General features: G+C 37.7%; 1 protein-coding gene across 2 annotated transcripts in view; it reads right to left on the bottom strand.

The window, feature by feature from the left end:
* LOC126259652 (neural proliferation differentiation and control protein 1) overlaps positions 1–22562 on the bottom strand; it is a 1177794-nt gene that overhangs the window by 370928 nt on the left and 784304 nt on the right. For both annotated transcript variants that reach the window (XM_049956584.1, XM_049956583.1), the window contains exon 5: positions 12145–12211. In XM_049956584.1, coding sequence (XP_049812541.1) covers positions 12145–12211 — 67 coding nt within the window. The remainder of the gene's footprint in view (positions 1–12144; positions 12212–22562) is intronic.

Genomic DNA, 22562 nt, shown 5'->3' with positions numbered 1-22562 from the left:
TTAGAAAATTTTTATGAGTTTGCAACAGAAGCACATGGTAAATTTCAGATTTATTTCATTTTCTCTTCACCTGTCTCAACCAGTAGATAGCTTCCTCCTTTGTATATCTCCCGAAAAGACTGTAAAGGTAAAAATTAGATAGATCCAAATTCCCACGGAGGATTACCAGCAATCGTTCTTATCGTGAAACACTCGCAACTGGAAGAGGAAAAGGGGCAATTAGCAGAAGTACACAAGGTAACCCCTGCTACACTACAGACAAGAAATGAGTTAATGAGTTTATACTACACTTTCATCCAGTTCTGGCTATGTTGAAAGTTTTGGGTCTATAGCTCATCGGGAAGTTAGTCTGAAACCAGTTGTAAAATTTGTAGCCAACCTACAGACACACAGACGATATAGCGATCTAATAAAAACATCTTAACGAAAGACTCACGTAACAGTATGAGGGCGAGAAGCCTGGCAGACGGGACAGCCGCGATCTGCTGCTGCCGGTGCGTGGTGTGCCAACAAGAGTACTCAAAAGCGCCGTCTACAAGTGAAAGGGCTAATATTGCTCCTCGTCCAGCTTTTCAGAGGCGCAGGACCAATCGTGTACGAGGAGTGATCAAAAAGTGACGCAATTTTTTTTAATTTCGTGGGCTTTAAACATCCCATTTTCCGAAAATTTTTACATCTTGTAGATACATCTGTTCCTGTTGTATTTTTGAATTTTCTGCTGTTTCGAATATTTAGTTTATTGCTGATAGTCGAAAAGGTTACACGTCTTTTCGAGTACTCGGAGACAAAATGGTTGAAATGGCTCTGAGCACTATGGGACTTAACTGCTGAAGTCATCAGTCCTCTAGAACTTAGAACTACTTAAACCTAACTAATCTAAGGACATCACACAGTCCAAGTCCGAGGCAGGATTCAAACTTGCTACCGTAGTGGTCGCGCGGTTCCAGACTGTAGAACCTAGAACCGCTCGGCCACTACGGCCGGCTCGGAGAAAAAGATGGATCGAAGAATTTGCATTAAATTATGCTTGAAAAATGCTATAAAGTGCAGCACACCATTCGAAATGTTGACTGTGGATGTTGGTGAATCTACTACGGGTAAGACAACAATATACGAGTGGTATAAACGTATCAAAGAGGGTCGAGAAGACGTTGAAGATGATGGCCGCGCTGGACGCGCCAGTACAGCAATTACGGTGTGGAAGAAGTACAGAAAATGGCTCTGGAAAATCGCCGTTTCACCATCAGAGAGGTTTATGGCGATGTCGCCATATCCTTTGGGTCATGCCAAGCAGTTTATTCTGATGTTATGGGCACGAAACGTTTAGCAGCAAAATTTGTTGCGAAACTGAATTTCGACCCAAAACCGCCGCACGTAGGCATGACTCAGAAGATGCTGAATGAAGTAGACAGAGATCGAGAATTTCTAGAGAAGGTTATAACAGGTGACGAAATAAGGTTATACTGGAACGATATCGAATGTAAGGCCCGATCGTCCCAATGAAAACTGCTCGAAAACCGCCCCAAGACCGAAAAAAAATTGACAGGTTCTATCACATGTGGAAGTTTTTCTTACTGGTTTCTTCGATTGCAATGGGTTAGTGCATCATGAGTTCCTCCCTTATGGTCGTGTGGTCAATAACGAATATTACCTGGATGTTATGCGCCGTCTGCGTGAAGCAGTCCGAAGGAAACGACCAGAACTGTGGCAAAACCAATCGTGGAAATTGCATCATAATAATATTCCCGCTCACACATCAATGCTTGTTCGTGATTTTTTGGTAAAAAATAAAACCGTTATGTTGCCCCGGCCACCTTATTCGCCGGCAATGGCCTCCTGTGACTTATTTCTTTTCCCGAAGCTGAAGAGAATCATAAAAGGATGTCGTTTCGCCGTCAGTGATGAGATGAAACCAGAATCGCTGAATGAGCAGAACGCCATAACGAAAAATGTGTTTCAGAAGTGCTTTCAAGACTGGAAAAAGCGCTGGCCACACGTCTGTTATATCTGAGGGGGATTACTTTGAAGGGGATAAATTTATTGTTGATGAATAAATAAAGATTATTGAAGAAAACAAACATTACGGTTACGTTCTGATCGCACCTCGTACATAACCAAAGCGTACCGGATATCAGAAAACTGGTGAGTTCGTCGCACATGAAACCTTGTACTAAGACATGTAAACTGTTCAATTGGCGTTTGGATACTTTTTCACGAAAAATTAATTTTCATTGTATTTTGCTGAAGCGAAATGTGGAATATGAAATGAGGACTTGCAATTTACTTACGGTAGGAACCGCAGAGGCATCTGTAAATGGCAATGTCAGTGGAAATTACATGGAAACGCAGAATATACAGCAGTGGCTCTTTTTCACCTGTCAGGAATATAAACAAAATCCCTGCCGAATGTATTTGACTCGACCGTGCACCCATTTCACCACACGTACGCACACACACACACACACACACACACACACACACACATAAACACAGCATGCAGAGCTGTCATGTACAGCTAATTGTTTCCACGGGCTGCAGACAGGCTCATTCGCTGCGGTGTCAGCAGCAATTTGCATAGCGTGGCTGCAGCACGGTCGTGTCCACCCTGTGGACAATGCTACGCGCATTTTCGTTGCGAGTCCTAACGACGAATTAAAGAGACCAGCAAGCCGCCAATGACGTCACGGCAGGCAATTAGCCAGCTCCAGTGCGTCACGTGTCTGCGAACTGGTGGGAGAAGGGGACTGGGGGAGTTGGCATACGACGGTGCTGAAACAGTTTAAACATAACAATACAAATGTAACACGACAACGGCAACTATTCGTACGTGACCAAGAGACGATCAATGTTTTTCGAGCAATATATTGGACAGTTTTGACATTCATGGCACTTATCTGAACGGTCGCAATGTAGTTCAAACGTGAGAGTTACTGTTAATTATTGTGGAGATTAACTTATATGAGTGCGGTGTCAGACGCAGACATGGGCGCTTTAATTTAAAGCACATCCTTACACACTTAAATAGGCGAATGGGAAATAAAAACACTGACGGAATATTAGCACTAGGTACTGATGCAAGTGTGCTTCAAGGAATCAAAACAGTGTTGGAAGAAAACTTCATACCGTCTTTTGCCGACATTATTTAGTTTGGTAGGAAAGAAGGAGACGAAGTATATGCGCTAACCACAACTATGAAAAGGAATGTAATGTTTTTTCAACACAAAGTAGCAGGAAGTGACTGAGAAAAGAATCAGACCTCAAACTAAAGCGAGCCGTAGCTAGCAAGTGGCATTCAGTTTGGTATTTGACTGAATTACTTTTACAGTTGAATCCAGGCACAATTTTTATTAATTGTATATCTACATCTACACAGGCATTCCGCAGTCCACCGTACGATGTGTGGCGGAGTATACGCCACACCAATATTAGCCATCTCCTTTCCGGTCCCACTCGCAAATAGAGCGAAGAGAAAACGACTGTCAATACGCCTCTTTATGAGGCGTAATTTCTCGAAGCTTATCCTTGTGATCCTTAAGCGCAATGTGTGTTGGAAGCAGTAGAATCGTTCTGCAGTCAGCATCAAATGCCGGTTCTCTAAACTGTCTCAATTGTGTTCCTCGAAAGGAATGTAGAGTTCCCTCCAGGAATTCCCATTTGAATTTTCAAAGCACGCCGTAGCACTTACGTGTTGTTCGAACTTACCAGTAATAAAACTAGCAGCTCGTCTCTGAATTGCTTTGATATCTTCCTTTATTCAGATCGGAGAGGGGGGGGGGGAGGGGGGAGAAACACAAACATTTCAACAGTACTCAAGAATGGGTTGCATTAGCATTATATATGCCGTCTTCCTTAAAGACGAGCTACACTTTCCCACAGTTCTCCCAATAAATCGAAGTCGGGAAGTAGGGAATACTACTAACCTGACGCGCTCACTCCATTTCACATCGCTCTGCAACGCTACGTCTAGATATTCAGTCGACCTATGTCAAGCTCCACAGTGCTAGTGCTATATTCGAACATTACGGGATTGTTTTTACAGATAATCGCCATAACTTACACTTTTCTACATTTAGAGGTAGATGTTACTCATCACAACTAGAGATTTTGTATTCTCCTCACGCAAATTCGACACGCTACTGTACACCGCAGCATCATCAGCAAACAACTGTAGATTGCTGCCTGCCTTGTCCGCCAAATCATTTACTGTATATACAGGGTGTTTCAAAAATGACCGGTATATTTGAAACGGCAATAAAAACTAAACGAGCAGCGATAGAAATACACCGTTTGTTGCAATATGCTTGGGACAACAGTACATTTTCAGGCAGACAAACTTTCGAAATTACAGTAGTTACAATTTTCAACAACAGATGGCGCTGCGGTCTGGGGAACACTATAGTACGATATTTTCCACATATCCACCATGCGTAGCAATAATATGGCGTAGTCTCTGAATGAAATTACCCGAAACCTTTGACAACATGTCTGGCGGAATGGCTTCACATGCAGATGAGATGTACTGCTTCAGCTGTTCAATTGTTTCTGGATTCTGGCGGTACACCTGGTCTTTCAAGTGTCCCCACAGAAAGAAGTCACAGGGGTTCATGTCTGGCGAATAGGGAGGCCAATCCACGCCGCCTCCTGTATGTTTCGGATAGCCCAAAGCAATCACACGATCATCGAAATATTCATTCAGGAAATTAAAGACGTCGGCCGTGCGATGTGGCCGGGCACCATCTTGCATAAACCACGAGGTGTTCGCAGTGTCGTCTAAGGCAGTTTGTACCGCCACAAATTCACGAAGAATGTCCAGATAGCGTGATGCAGTAATCGTTTCGGATCTGAAAAATGGGCCAATGATTCCTTTGGAAGAGATGGCGGCCCACACCAGTACTTTTTGAGGATGCAGGGACGATGGGACTGCAACATGGGGCTTTTCAGTTCCTCATATGCGCCAGTTCTGTTTATTGACGAAGCCGTCCAGGTAAAAATAAGCTTCGTCAGTAAACCAAATGCTGCCCACATGCATATCGCCGTCATCAATCCTGTGCACTATATCGTTAGCGAATGTCTCTCGTGCAGCAATGGTAGCGGCGCTGAGGGGTTGCCGCATTTAATATTTTGTATGGATAGAGGTGTAAACTCTGGCGCATGAGACGATACGTGGACGTTGGCGTCATTTGGACCGCAGCTGCAACACGGCGAACGGAAACCCGAGGCCGCTGTTGGATCACCTGCTGCACTAGCTGCGCGTTGCCCTCTGTGGTTGCCGTACGCGGTCACCCTACCTTTCCAGCACGTTCATCCGTCACGTTCCCGGTCCGTTGAAATTTTTCAAACAGATCCTTTATTGTATCGCTTCTCGGTCCTTTGGTTACATTAAACCTCCGTTGAAAACTTCGTCTTGTTGCAACAACACTGTGTTCTAGGCGGTGGAATTCCAACACCAGAAAAATCCTCTGTTCTAAGGAATAAACCATGTTGTCTACAGCACACTTGCACGTTGTGAACAGCACACGCTTACAGCAGAAAGACGACGTACAGAATGGCGCACCCACAGACTGCGTTGTCTTCTATATATTTCACATCACTTGCAGCGCCATCTGTTGTTGAAAATTGTAACTACTGTAATTTCGAAAGTTTGTCCGCCTGAAAATGTACTGTTGTCCCAAGCATATTGCAACAAACGGTGTATTTCTATCGCTGCTAGTTTAGTTTTTATTGCCGTTTCAAATATACCGGTCATTTTTGAAACACCCCGTATATAGAGAATGATATCGGTCCTATCCCACTTCCCTGGGGCACTCCTGACATACCCCTGTCTCTGATGAACACTCGCCGTCGAGGACAACATACTGGATTCTATAAGTCAAGAAGTCTTCGAGCCACTTACACGCCTGAGAACCTATTGCTTATACCTTCATTAACAGCCTGCAATGGAGCGCCGTATCATTTGTCGTGTTAAAGCACCATCTGTCCTAAACTCTTGCTCATATCAACGATTCGGTTGAAGCTTGTGACTTTCTGCGGTCTACAGACGTTAACAGTCGTAAGATTTGTGTCGAAAAGTTCGTTACCAGCAATAAAGCCTTCCTGCTAACTCATATGTTGCATAAAAAAGCATCGGATATGCACCCATCACAGGCAACTGGGCAAAGTGTGATGCGTAGCATTTAAGACAACCTACCATCCACTGACAATGTTAACATATAGCCTCATCACCGTCTCTCGGTATTGCTTTCAATCTGCTCCTGCAGCTATTGAAACTAATGTCAGTGATGGAGAAAAAAATGCTTATATTTTACGATAAAACAGTGCAACTGACAAACCTGTTTCACTACTGACATCATTTTCCAAAATTTTTTAGAAGGCGATGTATTCTAGAGTTGCATTTTACCTTAGCAAGAATAATATCTTTAGTGAACCACAGTTTCGATTTCAGAAGAGGTGCTCAATTGAAAATGACATTTACACGTAATTTTACAAGCATTACAAGCATCAAATAACAAAATAGCAACGTCTGCTTTTTTCCGCGGCTTACCTAAGGCATTTGACTATGTGAATCGCAAAACTCTCCTAGATTAAATGAGGTTTTATGCAACCGATGGTATAGCCAACCAACGGACAATATCATAGCTAACCAAAAGAATGCAGAAAGTTGTACTTCGTAATTCAACAAAACCAATGAAATAAGATTCTTCTGCTTGAGGAGAAATCACGTATGTGGTTCCCAAGGCTCAGCTTAGGTCCGCTATTGTTCCTCAGATGTGTAAACGATCATCCCTCGAATATACAAGCAGATTAGTTATTTTTGCGGCTGACTTTAGTATTGTAACTAAGCCAAGCATACGCAGAGGAATAGAAGAAATCAAAACAATGTTTTTAAAGGTATCATAAGTTGTTTTCTGCGAATGTTCTCATTCTCAGTTTCAAAAAGACATATCACATACATCTAGACACATTACACTAATGATATGTGTAACACATAGTGAGAAAACATTAAACAGATTGGAAACTTCAGACTTTTGAGGTGTCCATACTGATGAGATTTACACTGGAAAAAGCACATTTTCGAACTCCTAAAACAACTTTGTTCAGCCACATTTGCACTTAGAACCATATACAACCGCCAGCTGTCCGCAGCTCGTGGTCGTGCGGTAGCGTTCTCGCTTCCCGCGCCCGGGTTCCCGGGTTCGATTCCCGGCGGGGTGAGGGATTTTCTCTGCCTCGTGATGACTGGGTGTTGTGTGATGTCCTTAGGTTAGTTAGGTTTAAGTAGTTCTAAGTTCTAGGGGACTGATGACCATAGATGTTAAGTCCCATAGTGCTCAGAGCCATTTGCTCAGAGCCAGCCAACCGCCAGCTCGACGAGAAATTCATACCAAAATACTGGAACGTTGCACAGTATACAACAATAGTCAAGAAAGGAAGTAAGAGTAATACGCTGAATTACAGACTCATATTTCTGACGTCGATTTGCTGTAAGATTTTGTAACACACACCAAGTTCGAACGTTACGAATTACCTCAAAGTAACTGTTTATTGATACACAGCAAGGATTCATAAAATATATTTCTTGTGAAACACAACTGGCTCTTTATTTGCACGAAGTAAAGAGACCTATCGACAGGGTTCAAATGGTTCTGAGCACTATGTGACTTAACCTCTGAGGTCATCAGTCCCCTAGAACTTAGAACTACTTAAACCTAACTAACCTAAGGACATCACACACATCCATGCCCGAGGCAGGATTCGAACCTGCGACCGTTGCGGTCGCGTGGTTCCAGACTGTAGCACCTAGAACCGCTCGGCCACACTGGCCAGCCTACCGACAGGGGATCTCAATTAATTCCATATTTCTAGATTTCCGGAAGGTTTTTGACACCGTTCCTCACAAGATACTTTTAATCAAATTGCGTGGCTATGGAGTATCGCTTCAGTTGTGCAACTGGATTCGTGATTTCCTGTCAGGAAGGTCACAATACGTAGTGATCGACGTAAAATCATCGAGTAAAACAGAAATGATGTCCGGCGTTTCCCTTTGTTGTTCCCAGTCTGTATAAACGGTTCAGGAGACTATCTGAGTAGCCCTTTTAGATTGTTTGCAGACGTTACCGTTATTTACCGTCTAGTATAGTAATTAGAAGATCAAAAGCAATTAAAAACTGACTTGAACACGGAATCTGTGCAGTGCGAAAACCGTCAATTGTCTGTGAATAAAGAAAAGTGTATGGTCATGAACATGAGTGGGAAAATAAATTCGTTACATTTCTGTTACACGATAAATCACACAAATATAAAGGCTGTATATTCAACTAAATACCTTGGGAGTACAATTACGTGCAATTTAAATCGGAACGGTCACATAACGTTGTATGGAAGGCAAACAAAACACTGTGTTTTATTGGAAAAACACTCACAGTTAGGAGCTCCAACAATCTACTAAAGAGACTGCATATAATACGATTGTTCGTCCTGTGCTACAGTACTGCTGTGCGAATGGCTTCCTTACCAGGTGGGATTGACGGAGGACATCGAAAAAGTTCAAAGAAGAGGACCTCGCTTCGTATTATCGCGAAATAGGGGAGAAGGCGTCACGTTTCGGGTAAGGAAGTTGGAGTGGCAATAATGAAAATAAAGGGTTTATTTGTTAGGTCGAGATCTTTTTCACGAAATTTCAATCACCACCAACTTTCTCCTCTGAACCTGTAAATATTTTACTGTCACCAACCTACGTAGGGAGAAATGATCATCATAATGAAATAAGAGAAATCGGAGCTCGCACGTAAAGATCTATGTGTTTGTTTTTCCCACGTGCTGTCCGAAAGTGGAACGACAGAGAAGCATTTTTAAGGGAGTTCAGTGAACCCCCTACCAGGCACTTAAGTGTGAAATGAAGAGTAGACATGTAGATTTAGACGTAAAACCTTTTGAGTCTTTTGGAGAGACAAATCAATAAGCTGACATTTTCTGCATGTTTACATTCAGTAATGTCATATAGAATAATGTCCTTCGCTAGCTCATCTTTAGTCTCAATTTCTCATAATGGTGCTGTAAGAACAAGATGTGGTGCTCATCCACAGTCATGTTATAGACATTTGTTAAAGGAGTTGGGGATGGTGACTACTGTTTCACAGTATATTTATCCCCTTATGGAGTTTGTTGTAAACAAACCATTGCGGTTCAGAAGGGGCAATGAAGTATATAAGTATAATATCAGAATGAAAAATGACATTCATTACTCCACATTAAGGTTGTCTTTAGCACAAAAAGGGGTGCACCATGATGTAAGCAAAATTTTTGATCATTTATCCAGAGATACGGAATTTCTAATAGACAACAAAGTACAATTTTGATACGAACTGGAAAAAGTTTCTCCTTGACAACTCCCTCTCTTCCGTAAAATAAATTATGTTATTGTATTTTGTAAAAGTTGGTGGAGAGGAACTACCAACTCAAATCACTACATATAAAAAAAGCAAAAAGTACTTGTAAATGTGCAGACTTTACAAATTGAAGTGTTATTTGAATTTAAAATGACTCGTTTCACATCATTACGATTTATTGTGCAAATGATGAAATAACTCGCAACATGAACAGAAACGAACGTACCATAAAAGTTCCCTTATGATGCGAAAGACTGTCTTAGATTAAAAATTCATTACAAATCTACAATTATATCAGTGGCAATATCTCGCCCAAGAGTACTGCCGCAGTTTAATTCCCGCACCATTGCTAGGATGAATAATAAATATATTAGTGTCAGTGGTGTTGAGTAATAGTTGTAATTGCTAAATATGAACAAAGCTTCATGACCTTTCAGAATTCCTTTCAGATGCCATACAGACTCTGCGGTTGTTTTAAGCATGCTGTACCGTAGACCTCGCCAACAAAAAACTGTTCAATAGTTGGAACTAACCTCACGTCAAACCTGTCTACAAGGACTGTAGCAGGAGTAATCCACATTCATCTTTTGCACAATATTAGAATATATTCATACCTCAAACGGAGCTATCTAGAACACAATATGTTCTTCCCCTCAACGAGCCGCCTGGATTCTGAAGAACATCGGTGTTACGAAATCCAACTCGTATTATCTCACGCAATATCCTCAAAGCCATGGATCAAGGCTTCAGGCAGGTGCAGTATTTCTCAGCATTCGAAAAGCATCTGACTCTGCTCCAGACTGACACTTATTACCAAAATACGACGGTATGAGGCATCAAACGAAAAGCCTCAACTAGCAGACGCATGAAGTTACATGGCAATTATCAAGGGAACGCCTACTTATAAAGTTTCAAGAATCATTGTTGGGTGAGAAATCTAGGACTATACTACAATCTCCTACGTGTCTCTCTCTAGGGTCCGTCAGGAGAAGATCAGACAAGTTATACCGTGTTCGGAGATTTTTAAGCAAATCGTTTTTCCCGCGCAGCATATGCCATTGGAATTGCAGCAAATCTCATTACGTCGTGTAGTTGGAAGTACCCTCTACCATGCACTTCGCAGGGGTTTGCAGAATATAGATGTAAATGCAGATATCCATCCAAAGGTACAAAAGTGACACTTACATGTTTGAACTGTATAGAGCATCGTCAGCTCCTACACGACGCAGTATCCAGAATATACTTTCTGCCTACGAAGTATACTTTCTGTCAAAGTCACTCACTAACGGGAAAATTCTCTCAAAAGTGTCATATTTGGAGCGCAGAGACAAAGAACAGTCTAATATTTTAAAAATACAGCAATAAGCCACTTTTTAATGTAATTTTATTTATGCTACCACGCGCGTCGGGCTTTCACCCATCTTCAGTTGATATAATACAATCTTAAGCTGTACATTGTTAAAACAGCGACAACAATTTGGATACTGCAGCTGGCCTGTGCAAATTAACAATTTCGTTTAGCTACTATATATTGTGACTTGTATATTTACGATATAGTACTGGCTAAATGTAGTTTCTTCTCTGGTTGTTGTTCTCCCGGTTTCCGCCTTTGTAATTATGGCACACCCTCTTACTTTGTCACTCCTATTTTGCACAAAAATAAAGAAGAATGTAATACTTTCTTAATCATCAGGAATTGTAGTAACTACAGCTAGTACGACAGTTTTGTACCCTGTCTAAACCTTCAGAATACTGAAAAGTTTCCAGGAATGTAAATATTCGGTATGTTACTTTTACTCTCGTTTTTCTAGAAGACTAGAGGCTAACGAACAGCTACTTCCTGGGTTGATGGTTCCGCCGTATATTGTCTAAGTCTTGCGTACAGTTCATCATAGTTGAAGTAATGCCACATTAACGGCATTTAACGCTGAAATAAAGCAAGGAATGTTTCCGCCACGCCCAATAATTCAAGCAGGTTTCGAAATGTAAGCCACTGCGCCTTGAGTCAGTTTCTTGCCTTACGATACATGCAAATGAAACAATTAAAAGTTCCTCAGACATCTGTGTGCCAAAATTCAATTCAGTGTACTTCTCACACGAAAATTCGATAGATGTTTCTTGAAGTAAATCTGAAAATAAGTGCAGAAATTGCCAATTGTGTAATCATGGAAATCCGGAGTTTAACTGTAAACATTAAGGTTTCATCACGCAATGACCAACAAAACTGTATTGAAAATAATAATTTAATATAATTCAAAAGGTATTTTCCTTAACTAAACAGAAATTCGTATGGTAAGATGAAAACAACTATTCGCAATTCTATTTAAGGGATGGTATAATCGGCCGTAGGGTTAGTTCTTTTCATCGACGTCATCACGAATGTGTGTTGGACTTTTCTAATATTTTCATTGTTTTCGTGGAATGTCTGACGCTAACGTGAAAAGTACGCTGCTGTAAGGCGAAAACGTTGCCTAGCAACGCAGCTGAACTGCGCCACGATGCTACATTCACTTGCCTGCCATCTGTCGGCAACAGGTGAACTGATGCGGCGCTCCTGCCATCTGGTAGTGGTTTCGTAGCTCAGACCGCTATACGACGAATACCACTAACACAAAACCCGACTAAACTTATATTGTTGGTGATACTATGGCTTTCTTGTTACCTTTGCGTATATAATGATTTCTTTTATTCTCATTACGGATTTACTGAAGTTTACGCATGCATGACATAATGGAAAAAATTGGAAAGCGCCACTCACCGGTACCAGCTAATCCCTATGGCAATTATACCAACGATGGCTGCCGCACTGCATCCGGCCACTATAGCTGGAAAATAAAGAAGCACCATGCATTAGCTTTTAGCTTCAGACTCCGGTATTATTTATGAAATTGTGCAAGCATTCAAGATGCTCATTTTTCAGTTTATATTTCATTACTTCAGTATTCCATGTGACTAAGCTAAGACACCTTTAACACCAAATGAGATGTCAACAAGAAACAAATTTAACCTGCTCTCAAATTTAGTTGAGTTACCTATCAGACATTTCACTTAATAAGTAGATAATCAACGCATATAGGTTACTGGTATCTCTGAAACTATTTCCCACTGCAGATGCACTTTCGTGTTATCAGTCATTTACTTTCAAGTAATCGTAAAAGAAACATGTATTCTCAATGTTAATAAACCTTATTGAAAACTATTGCAGATTCTCACACAATCACTGCATAATCAGTCAAGTCACTAGTAGGTAAATTCAGTGCATAACATTACAAATAATTTTTCTTGACTATTATAAATGTCACTGTTAATTTGACATGTATTACGATTTTACTGGTCCTGCAAATTATATTTAGTGGTGTATTCTCTGCTAAAATTAGACTTGAGACCCTATCTCCAATTGTACAAATGCTGTTCTACAAGATTTCAATATTTTAAATCTACCTATCTTTAGTATAATATTTACCAAAATACTTTCATCGATATAAAAATATTGGCCAATCGTGAGTAGGATTTGTACATTGAGTGTTCCACACAAACGTAGTTGTGTATATATTTAGTTCATCCATCTTGGGAAACGAGAATATCAACGATTTTGGCTGTTATCGATATCGATACTGGCAAGATATTGGGTCCAGGAATTCCATGACCATATCAAAATTTCTCCAATAGTTCCTCACACTAGGCCAGACACACAAAAAGAAGCGAGCAGGGGACTTCAGTTTATATGTAGAGAGAGAAGAGTTAATCAAACATCTTTTATTTACTTACTACAACATAACTACATCTTCTATTTTATGTTTTCATGCAGTAAAGTTCGTTTGTTATGCTACCAATAGATAATGAATACAATGTGTGTTCAAGTGGCAAATGATATATTTTTATGTAATATAATTACAATTTAACAAGTTTCAGATTTTTTACTTTACTTTTACTGTGAAACCCTGCTTCTTGCCAATTTCATAATTCTAGGTCAACACGAAGTACCCTATGGGTTTTGATGAGTGAGTTTTCAAGATTCAAAATATGTGACATAAATGACAATGTTTTCATTACATTGACTTAGAAGCTTGAATTTTTTACACTGCCAGGGAACCATAGCCTTTAGTACGTGATATAATTTTAAACTTGATATGCCTAACTGTTTCAGAGAAAAAGGAGTCTTAAAAGATGGATAGACAAACAGCAAACAGACAGACAGACAGACAGATGGATAAAAAATTATATTTTTTCATGTGATATAATTACAAATCAACGATTTCCAAATTTTTTCGTTACTTGTATTGTGAAATCTTAGTTCATGCCAAATTTCATGATTCTAGGTCAACAGGAAGCATCTTAAAGGTTTTGATTGAGTTTTCGAGTATCAAAATATGTGACTTCAGATATTCTATATTCTTAGAAGCTCAAAATTTTTACACCTCCCAGAGACCATAGACCTTCATATGTGACATAAATTTGAACTTCTACACATTTCTGAGAAAAAGAGTTCTGAACAATCGGATGGACTGACATGATGGACAACTAAGTGATCCTATAGGTTTCCATACTTACAGATTAAGGCACACAACCCTCCTGAACAGAAATAGGTCACGTCAATTAATTTTAAGCAAAATCATAAGCATATATTTAACTAATTCAGACGAACATGTGATTCAGCTTAAAGAGCTCTTCATATGAATGAAAATTTGAGGACTGTGCCGTAGAAAAGGTAAACTACAGTTGCAGAGTCTATCAATGATGATAGCATTAGAGACGGACTGTGAAGTAGTGTTTGAATTTAGAAGGATAGGAACGTCCCAGTTAGACTATAGAACTTTTTTCTCCTAGATCTCCAGTGAAAGCATGTTGAATAATGTTCTCGAATCCTACAACTAGAACCAGGCACGATATTTGTGAATCAAAGGACAGGGAAATAGTACCACAGTAAAAAATTAATATCTTCATACACAGCTTCGTAGATGCAGAAAGCCCTATGAGAATAACTAGTAATAGTAGTCATATATTTACACATCACAGAATTACTCCCTTAGTCTTAGAGTCTGCCATAGAAGGCAAACATCAATAAGAGAAACACACATTGGAATATGTACAGTGCTGACATGGGGTGTAAGCTGTACTTCAGGATGGACAGATTGATGTAGAAAAGGAACTGTGGTGAGTTGCATATCATCAAGCAGAAGACTGATCGGAAAAAGAGAAAAAAAGGAAAATGACACTATTGTAACAGTGAAAGATGTTGATTCTACCATAAAGGATTACGTATATAGGTTAGTGAGAAACACCAACTGGCAGCTTACATGGAGCTGATTGTTGCTTAACTACACTTATCCAGAGAACATAAATTATCAACCTAGAACACCATAAAAGAAACATGTTGTTATAATATAGAGGTAATAATCAGTGATATTAAAAATTTCAAACTCTTAGGACTAAATATAGAGGGAAAGTTTTGTTGAAGATATCATTTTGTGTAGAAATGTTATTTAAACCAAAAGACTAATCTCCACTTTCACTGACAATGAAAAAGGAAACCTTGTTTACATCAATTTCTTTCATTGTATCATCACCTAGAGTGTGATATTTTGTGGCAACCATCTGCAGTCTGAGAGAATATCATAAGATCAGAATAGGACAGTTACAACTATCTGTGGTGTTTGTTTGCAAACTACATCCAGATCATCACTAAAGTGTTTCCGGAATCTAATCTTGTCATCCCTGTTACATACCCTCTTGTTGGTACTGAAATGACATAATACTGCCTTAATTTTGGTACAAACAGTTATATACAGCTATGTAAGCTTCATATTTAATATTTTACGAGCAGGACTGATAAATTTTAATCATAAACACCGGATTTTCAAACCTGAGTTGAAGCCTCCTTGTGGCAAACTTCTTGTATACAGCACAGATGCTCTTCACAGTAGTTTAGGGCATTTCATTGTACATTATTTTGCAACTCAACATACTTTTATGATGTTTTATTGTTTATTATTTGTTTAATTATTTTGATTTTTGTATTTTATTCAGCAGTTTGTAAATTATACAGTAACTTGTTTAATGATCCAATTGATTTAGCTCTAACAGTCTTGTAGAAATGGAGAAAAGATATAAACATCTGGAAAAATAAACAGAAAATGTTTTGTGAAATTATTTCTCTAAAAATAACAAATTAAATAATCAAAAAAATTGTTATGCATTTGAATGATGCTCAGAATCATGTACAGTGTGTGAGATTTGTCAAATGTTTCTCAACTCTATTTTACTTTTCATTATTGGATAAATCATTTCAACAAACATTTTTCAGAATTTTTTGTTTTATGCTCAAGTTTTGTTCAAGAAGCATTCTATAAATAAGAGAAAGTAGGAAAATTTCAGTTTATGTATAATTTGATATTTATTTCATTTTTTTCCAACATGAAAGACAGAACTTCACAATCTCTCAACCAATGTAACTTTTTGGATGGGAAATATCTGGTACTTGAACAGATGAACTTCTTGACACTTCATCTATATGACAACTAGCAACAGCTGTCCATGAAATAATTTAGTTTTCCCTCAAATCAGTAATTAAGATTTTAGTTACTGTTTACTTCCCCATTCTTTATTTGACTATGAAAATTTAGATAAAAATTTTCCCTTAAGTCACTACTTTAATTTTTCTTAATTATCATGATTAATTTCAAGCAAGTTAACCTTTTTAGCAAAAAAGGTTTCCATGCTGGTTAGTTTGATACACCGTTTGTCTATTTCTGACTCTTTGTTTTGGTATGAAAATCTGTTCAGAAACTCACTGTGCAATTTTACCTGAAATCACCTCATTTCAATCAATTTGATAGCCTATTTGTCCATTTCTCACTCTTCATTTAGTTATGATAAAAATTTTCCCTCAAATCACTTAGTGCAATTTTCTTTATTAATCTGACTGCTTTCAATCAATTAAAACTTTCTTTACAAAAATATACTTCCAACTGGTTAATTTAATACTCATTTGTTCCTGTTCCACTCTGTTTAACTATGAAAATTTGAACAAAATGGCGGTTGTAATTTACAGGGTGTCTTGCTTTCGGTCTGCTCAAATATACGACAAAAAATTGAGATAAAATCTGCAGATACTTAGACATTATATATTATTTATCTGTGAAGCTATCCTACATCCATAAAAATTTGAAATAGTAACAAATCTTTGTATATATAAAAGCCTCTTCTTTTAGTATGTAATGAGAATCACAAGAGAACTGGAAAATTTCAGTTTCTCTAAATTTAATCGAAATTGCCTGCATTGTAAACCAACTGTTATTTTGTTATGAAATGGTTCTTTGAAGTTCATCAGTCACAACTGAAAATCGACTGCTAAAAATATTTAATAAATCGCAACTGCCATTTACAATATTATAATTCTCCTTAACATAAATATCATTTTTATGATGGTGATCTATAAGCATAATGACAATGTGATATTATGAATTCTCAGTTTTAGAATACTATACACATTCATAGTTATTTATGACTTTCCTTAATGTGCTGTAATAACATTTTCAGTATGAAAGTATTCATGGATCATTTACTTGTATTGTTTATTTTAAATATCTAATGATTCCAAGCAAACATAGTCATATATAGTGGCATTTCAGTTGTCTTTACTTTTAGTCTGAGATTCAACTGCTTTATTTAGGGAACTATTTCCAGAAGTAACAGTGAATTTATCAAAGAATATGCGAATTTGTGGTTAATGTTTGGTACATGATACTTGTCAACTAAAAAACCAGTCAAAATTTTCCCACTGACATACTGAACAGTTCACTGTTGAAATACTGCTGCTTATCCTTTATATTTTATTTGTCAGTTTCTCACTTAAACACATAACTAAGCTCTCATCATAGTCTGATAACACAGTTATGACAGACTAGCCGTTGCTTATTTATTTATTGTTAGCATTTTGTAAAATAAAATTGGTTATTAAACTACTAGTGTTTAAAAGTTTTCAAAAAGGTGAAATTTAAGACTGATCATATGTCATAAATAGTAATTTAAATCAGTTTTTCAATGAAAACCATCAAAAAACAGTTAACCATTATTTTTGTATGACAGCCAGCATAATAGAGCTTCACAATGCACCATAATCTCATTTTTCATTTACAATTATAATTACAAGATTCATACGTTGCAGTGTTACTGCATTCCATACATTTCTCCTTTTTCCCATTTGAAGCTTAATGCTAATGTGTTTAGTTTATAACATTAACTTCACTATTTTGTTTATTTATGGTAAACTGATTTTGACACAAGAACATCACATCAGTAATCTTTTGCTGAAGATTGTTCAAAGGTACAGATGCACACCAGATAGACTGTGACTGTTTATAAGTAACATTTCTTTATGTTACCAGAACTTCAGGGATTCAGACTGCATTGGACATAGCCAAATGTCAACCTTATATTTATGAAACTGTTAGAAGACTCAAACAAGTGAGCTCTACCCACTGATTATATGAAGAACTTATAGCAAAACTGCATGGAATTATTGATTTATATTTAGGTATAAATATCTCCAAACTATACTGGTCTGATGAACATTTAAACTATTCACAATGATAGAAATCTAGTTTTTCATTGATGAATGAATGTACTGTATTTTTTATCCTGTTTGCTATTCTTTTTTTGATTTTTATGTTTCAGTTCTCTCACACACTCACCAGTCAGTTCGACAAAAAGTAATGAAGCCACACTACGGTATTCCCAGTCATACAGGTTGTTTTAATTTTATTTGCTTTAAAAATTTTCAGTCAGGAAATTGTACTCAACAGCGATCTAGAGAAATCTGAATCTTCATTAAACTGTGGGGTGAGGTTAACAGATTTCATGTGACCAGGGCCTTAAAGTCAATGTCACAAAGTGATAGTGGGGGACGAAGCAGTCAATTCATTCCACAGATGTAAAGGAAATATTTGTGGAATTTCCTATACAGATAGTAAAGACTGCAAACTCCTTGGTCTACACTTGGGTGGAAATCTTTGACCAGAAAACCATATTAATTTTACGTCCAGGAAAATGAGCAGTGTCTTGTACTTACTTAGTCAACTGTCCAAAACTGTATGTAATAAATATTGAAAACAGTATACTGTAAGGCTTTTTTACCATTTCCATGTTATTAGAGAGCTGTGGGAGTGTGCTGCTGATTCACTCTTGAATAGATCACCGGTTCTACAAAAGGATGCTGTTAGGCTGATGCATGATCTGGGGTAAATGGAGATCATTCGTAATGTTCTTATCAAAAACAAACATCTCACTGTATATTACTTGTCTACATATCGACTGAGCACATTTTTTGTAAGCTGTCAGGGTGACATACCTAAATGTTATAATATACATAACAACAAATCAAGAAATAAGCACAGCCATAGAAGACAGAATTAATTTATAAGTAACAGACAGTCCATATACCAGTGGCTCATTGTAGTATACTAAAATTACCCAAATGAAATTCTTTTCTTGTAAATAAATGTGTGTATTAATTGAAAGGATTATAAGCTGTATTTATTGTATACTATATAGCCAGTAATAAGAATAATGGAAAGGAGTGGAATTTCTGGAAGTGGCTAAGAATAAAGGAAAACAAAGAACAGACAGCATGCCCACCTCTAGACAATGAAGACTTAAAGAAGGACATACCATCAAATTCACAAAACACTGAAAGTGCAATAAATGCAATTTGTGACACCACACAACACATTATAGTAGTGGATTGTGATAGCATGCAACAGCTAATAGAGGAATATTATGAAAACACGCAATCATATAACCTATAGATGGCAAAGGGATTATGAAAAGGGTAGAAACAGTGCTGGAAATGACATGAAAAATGGAAGTAGTTCATTGTTGGACCCACTGTCTGTTTATAAAATATGTGAAAAATATGTGAAAATGAGACAGGATACACATGCGTTAACCCCAGCAATAAGACACTTTGTTAGGCTTTACAATCAATTTTCCTGTCATGGAGGAAATTGATCATATTCAACTCAGTGTCAACAACTTGCCCACAAATTTAAAGGAATGCAAACCCTACTTGATGTCGTCTTAAAGAAATGACAGAAGACACTTGATACTGCAACTGCAATTAAAATGTCCTGGATAGAAAATTGTGACAGACATCATCAAAGGCTGCCTACAGGGCTCTGTTTGTGGTCAAGAGTTCTGGGGTGTTGGGACAGAGTCATTACTGAATAAGTTTCAGAGTATAACAAACACTAGAGGCAACATCGCCTATACATATGATATGTTAACTGTAGTATCTGCTAGCACAAGGGCTAAACTAGAGGAAAAAGGCAGGGAAGTTCTTTAAGCAACTGTTGCATAACTAACGATAGCAGTGCACAAAACAGTCTACATTTTTATTATTTTACTAAAAGGAACTTTATCAAAAACGAGAAATTCCACATTCTGCATAAATGATCAACCCGTGAAAATAAATCGGTATTAAAATCGATGAAAAGCAAAACATTCATAAACTAAAGGCTAAAATGTCTCTGAGAACTACGGGATTTAAAATCTGAGGTCATCAGTCCCCTAGAACTTAGAACTACTGAAACCTGACTAACATAAGGACATCACACACATCCATGCCTGAGGCCGGATTCGAACCTGCGACCAGAGCAGTCGTGCGGTTCCGGGCTGAAGCGCCTAGAACCGCTCGGCCACAGCGGCCGGCTTCATAAACTAAGAAAAACTCTGTCCGAACAGGCCTCAAATGCCCCAAACATTCATGCACATGTAGAAATCGACTGCCAGAGAGGAATTAAAATCCTAATAAAATAGCAACAATTAGCCAAAGATGTTTTCAGCTGCCACTAAATGCAATAAGAACATACTACAACGCAATCTTACTCTATATTGTGGGCTATGGGTCGAGTGTTTGGGCTTAGAGCCAGAATGGTAAGGATAGCACAGGTTCTGCAGCGAACACAGAGGAATGTACTCTTGCGCCTGATTGGTACTTACAGAACGACAATGAATGAGGTTTGGCGATATTAGGCTTGCTACCTCTAGACCTGTCAGTAATAAACAAAGGTGCACAATACTGGATCAAAAAGCACGAATATCATAAGATAAAGGACATATTGGGCACAAGAGCTGTAGCGAATTCGAAAATAAAAGCATGCATTGATAGAGAACTGTAAGAAATCTGGGACAGGGCAGAAACGAGGAGGAGAATCTACAACTTCCTACCTAGCATAAAAGAAAGAACGAGAATGACATACTTCCTTCTGACCAAGTGCGCTATACACTACCTGTCAGGACATATCCCATATCCCAGCTACTTACTATAAACACAACAGTGCACCAGACACTTGTATATGTGGAGCAGTCGGCATCCCAGCACACATCATCTGGGAGTGTGCCATAAGACAAGATATTACAGACAAGGACAGGAATGAATTTGGAAATACAACAATCTATAATATAATAAGAAATGAGGAACTGTGGCATAACATGCACTCACTCACAGCTGAGATATCAGCTTATGAACTGCAGGCCTACGTGGCTAAGAGACAACCAAGAAAAACACCATGAAATCAGGAGACCCTGACAGCGATTTCCCAATCTCTGTACCTTGAGTGGCACAGCAACACAGCCCCTGTGAATCCTGAGTTGCACCTCAGTGCGCCAGAGGCTATCCATTGAGGTAAATGAGAAATCCAGCTTGGTTCTCATACCAAGTACAGTAGTTTAGTGTAGCATACAGCTGTTGTTACAGTGCTGTAGTAACGTAGTCAAGATCATAAATTACAAAACTGCATAGTGTAATAGTCCAGTAGTGTGTGCCTTCTGGTTTCCAGATGTCAGATATCAGTGCACCAGATAGCCAAATGATAGTATGTAAAACGTTATCTTTAGTGATTCTTATTTTTTGTTTTAATGTAGTTATTCTATGTCGATTCCCCCCCTCCCCTTAAACGGCATAATGCTTAGTTGTTAACAACACATTTCTAATCATTTTAAAATATTATCTGCTTTATTCATGCTTTTTAATGGGCAACATTTGATCCATTCTTTTATATAGATAAGAGATTAAAAGAAAATAGCAAATAAATAATAATAAAAAATATTATGTATTAGCCTTTGTGGAAAATAAGTGGGTCACTAAACCTTGGCATACAAATATGAAACATACTAAATATTTGTATACAATGTGATTTTAAAAATAGTCATCTTGTGATGACTATATGCAAAAAATGTAAAATTAGAAACACAGCCTCACCTAATGTGAGGAAATAACTTCTATCTTATGAAAATATTAATGATACTCAAGAATAATTAAGTGCTGTGTAGCATTCACTTCATTTAATAGTAAACTGTAATCCAGTGATATGGAAATTTATAATTCTGCTAGCAAGAAAGTGTCCATACAAGTGTTCACTCATTACCTTGTTGAAGAGGCTTTCAAAAAAATAAATACTTCCTATCATGGACACATTACCCATAAAAGTCCACTCTATGAGAAATTTGACTTCTTTGAAGTTTTTCTGCTACTTAGACTCAGGAATGAAGATATTGATTGTTTTGACATTTAAGTATATTTTGCTTTACTTTAATGCTACCTTTAACCTATTTGCAAACTTTTAACACAAAATAAATTAAAAGTATAAATTAAAAGTACTTTTAAGGCATTATCTAATGTAATCTCTAGCACAGAAAACATTGGTTTTTTATGTAACTGGATTTTTTCATATAAGTAGTTTGTGAGATTTAAGATACTTTTAAAATCTCTTTCTTCGAGAAAATGCATATAAAGCAACTTCTAGAATATAGAAATAATAGGTAGATTGATTAGAAGACCAACATAAGTTGTAAATATGCATCAATTGCTCTTTATTCAGAAGTGTTCACCTACACAAGAATGTTAGCCATATGAGTTATAAACAGTCTGTTTGACTATTGGCTATCATTATGCCTTTTTTTTAAATTATTGCTTACATAGGTTTCTTTAAGCTTCAGAACTCTTAAATATTCTGCTTGTGTCATATATTTACCTACATGCACTAGCTTTTGTTTTTAAGAAACTTTAAATAATCTACTTCTCTGTTCAACTTTCATTATTCATTTTCTTCACAGTTTGATAGTGATGGTACATATTGCTGAAACAGATGATGTGTGAATGCAAAGTAAGAGTCAAGT

The sequence above is a fragment of the Schistocerca nitens genome, chromosome 5 (assembly GCF_023898315.1).
Source record: "Schistocerca nitens isolate TAMUIC-IGC-003100 chromosome 5, iqSchNite1.1, whole genome shotgun sequence".
Classification (NCBI taxonomy): domain Eukaryota; kingdom Metazoa; phylum Arthropoda; class Insecta; order Orthoptera; family Acrididae; genus Schistocerca; species Schistocerca nitens.
The sequence above is the reverse complement of the archived record's forward strand: the minus strand, read 5'-3'. Positions and strand labels throughout refer to the sequence as shown.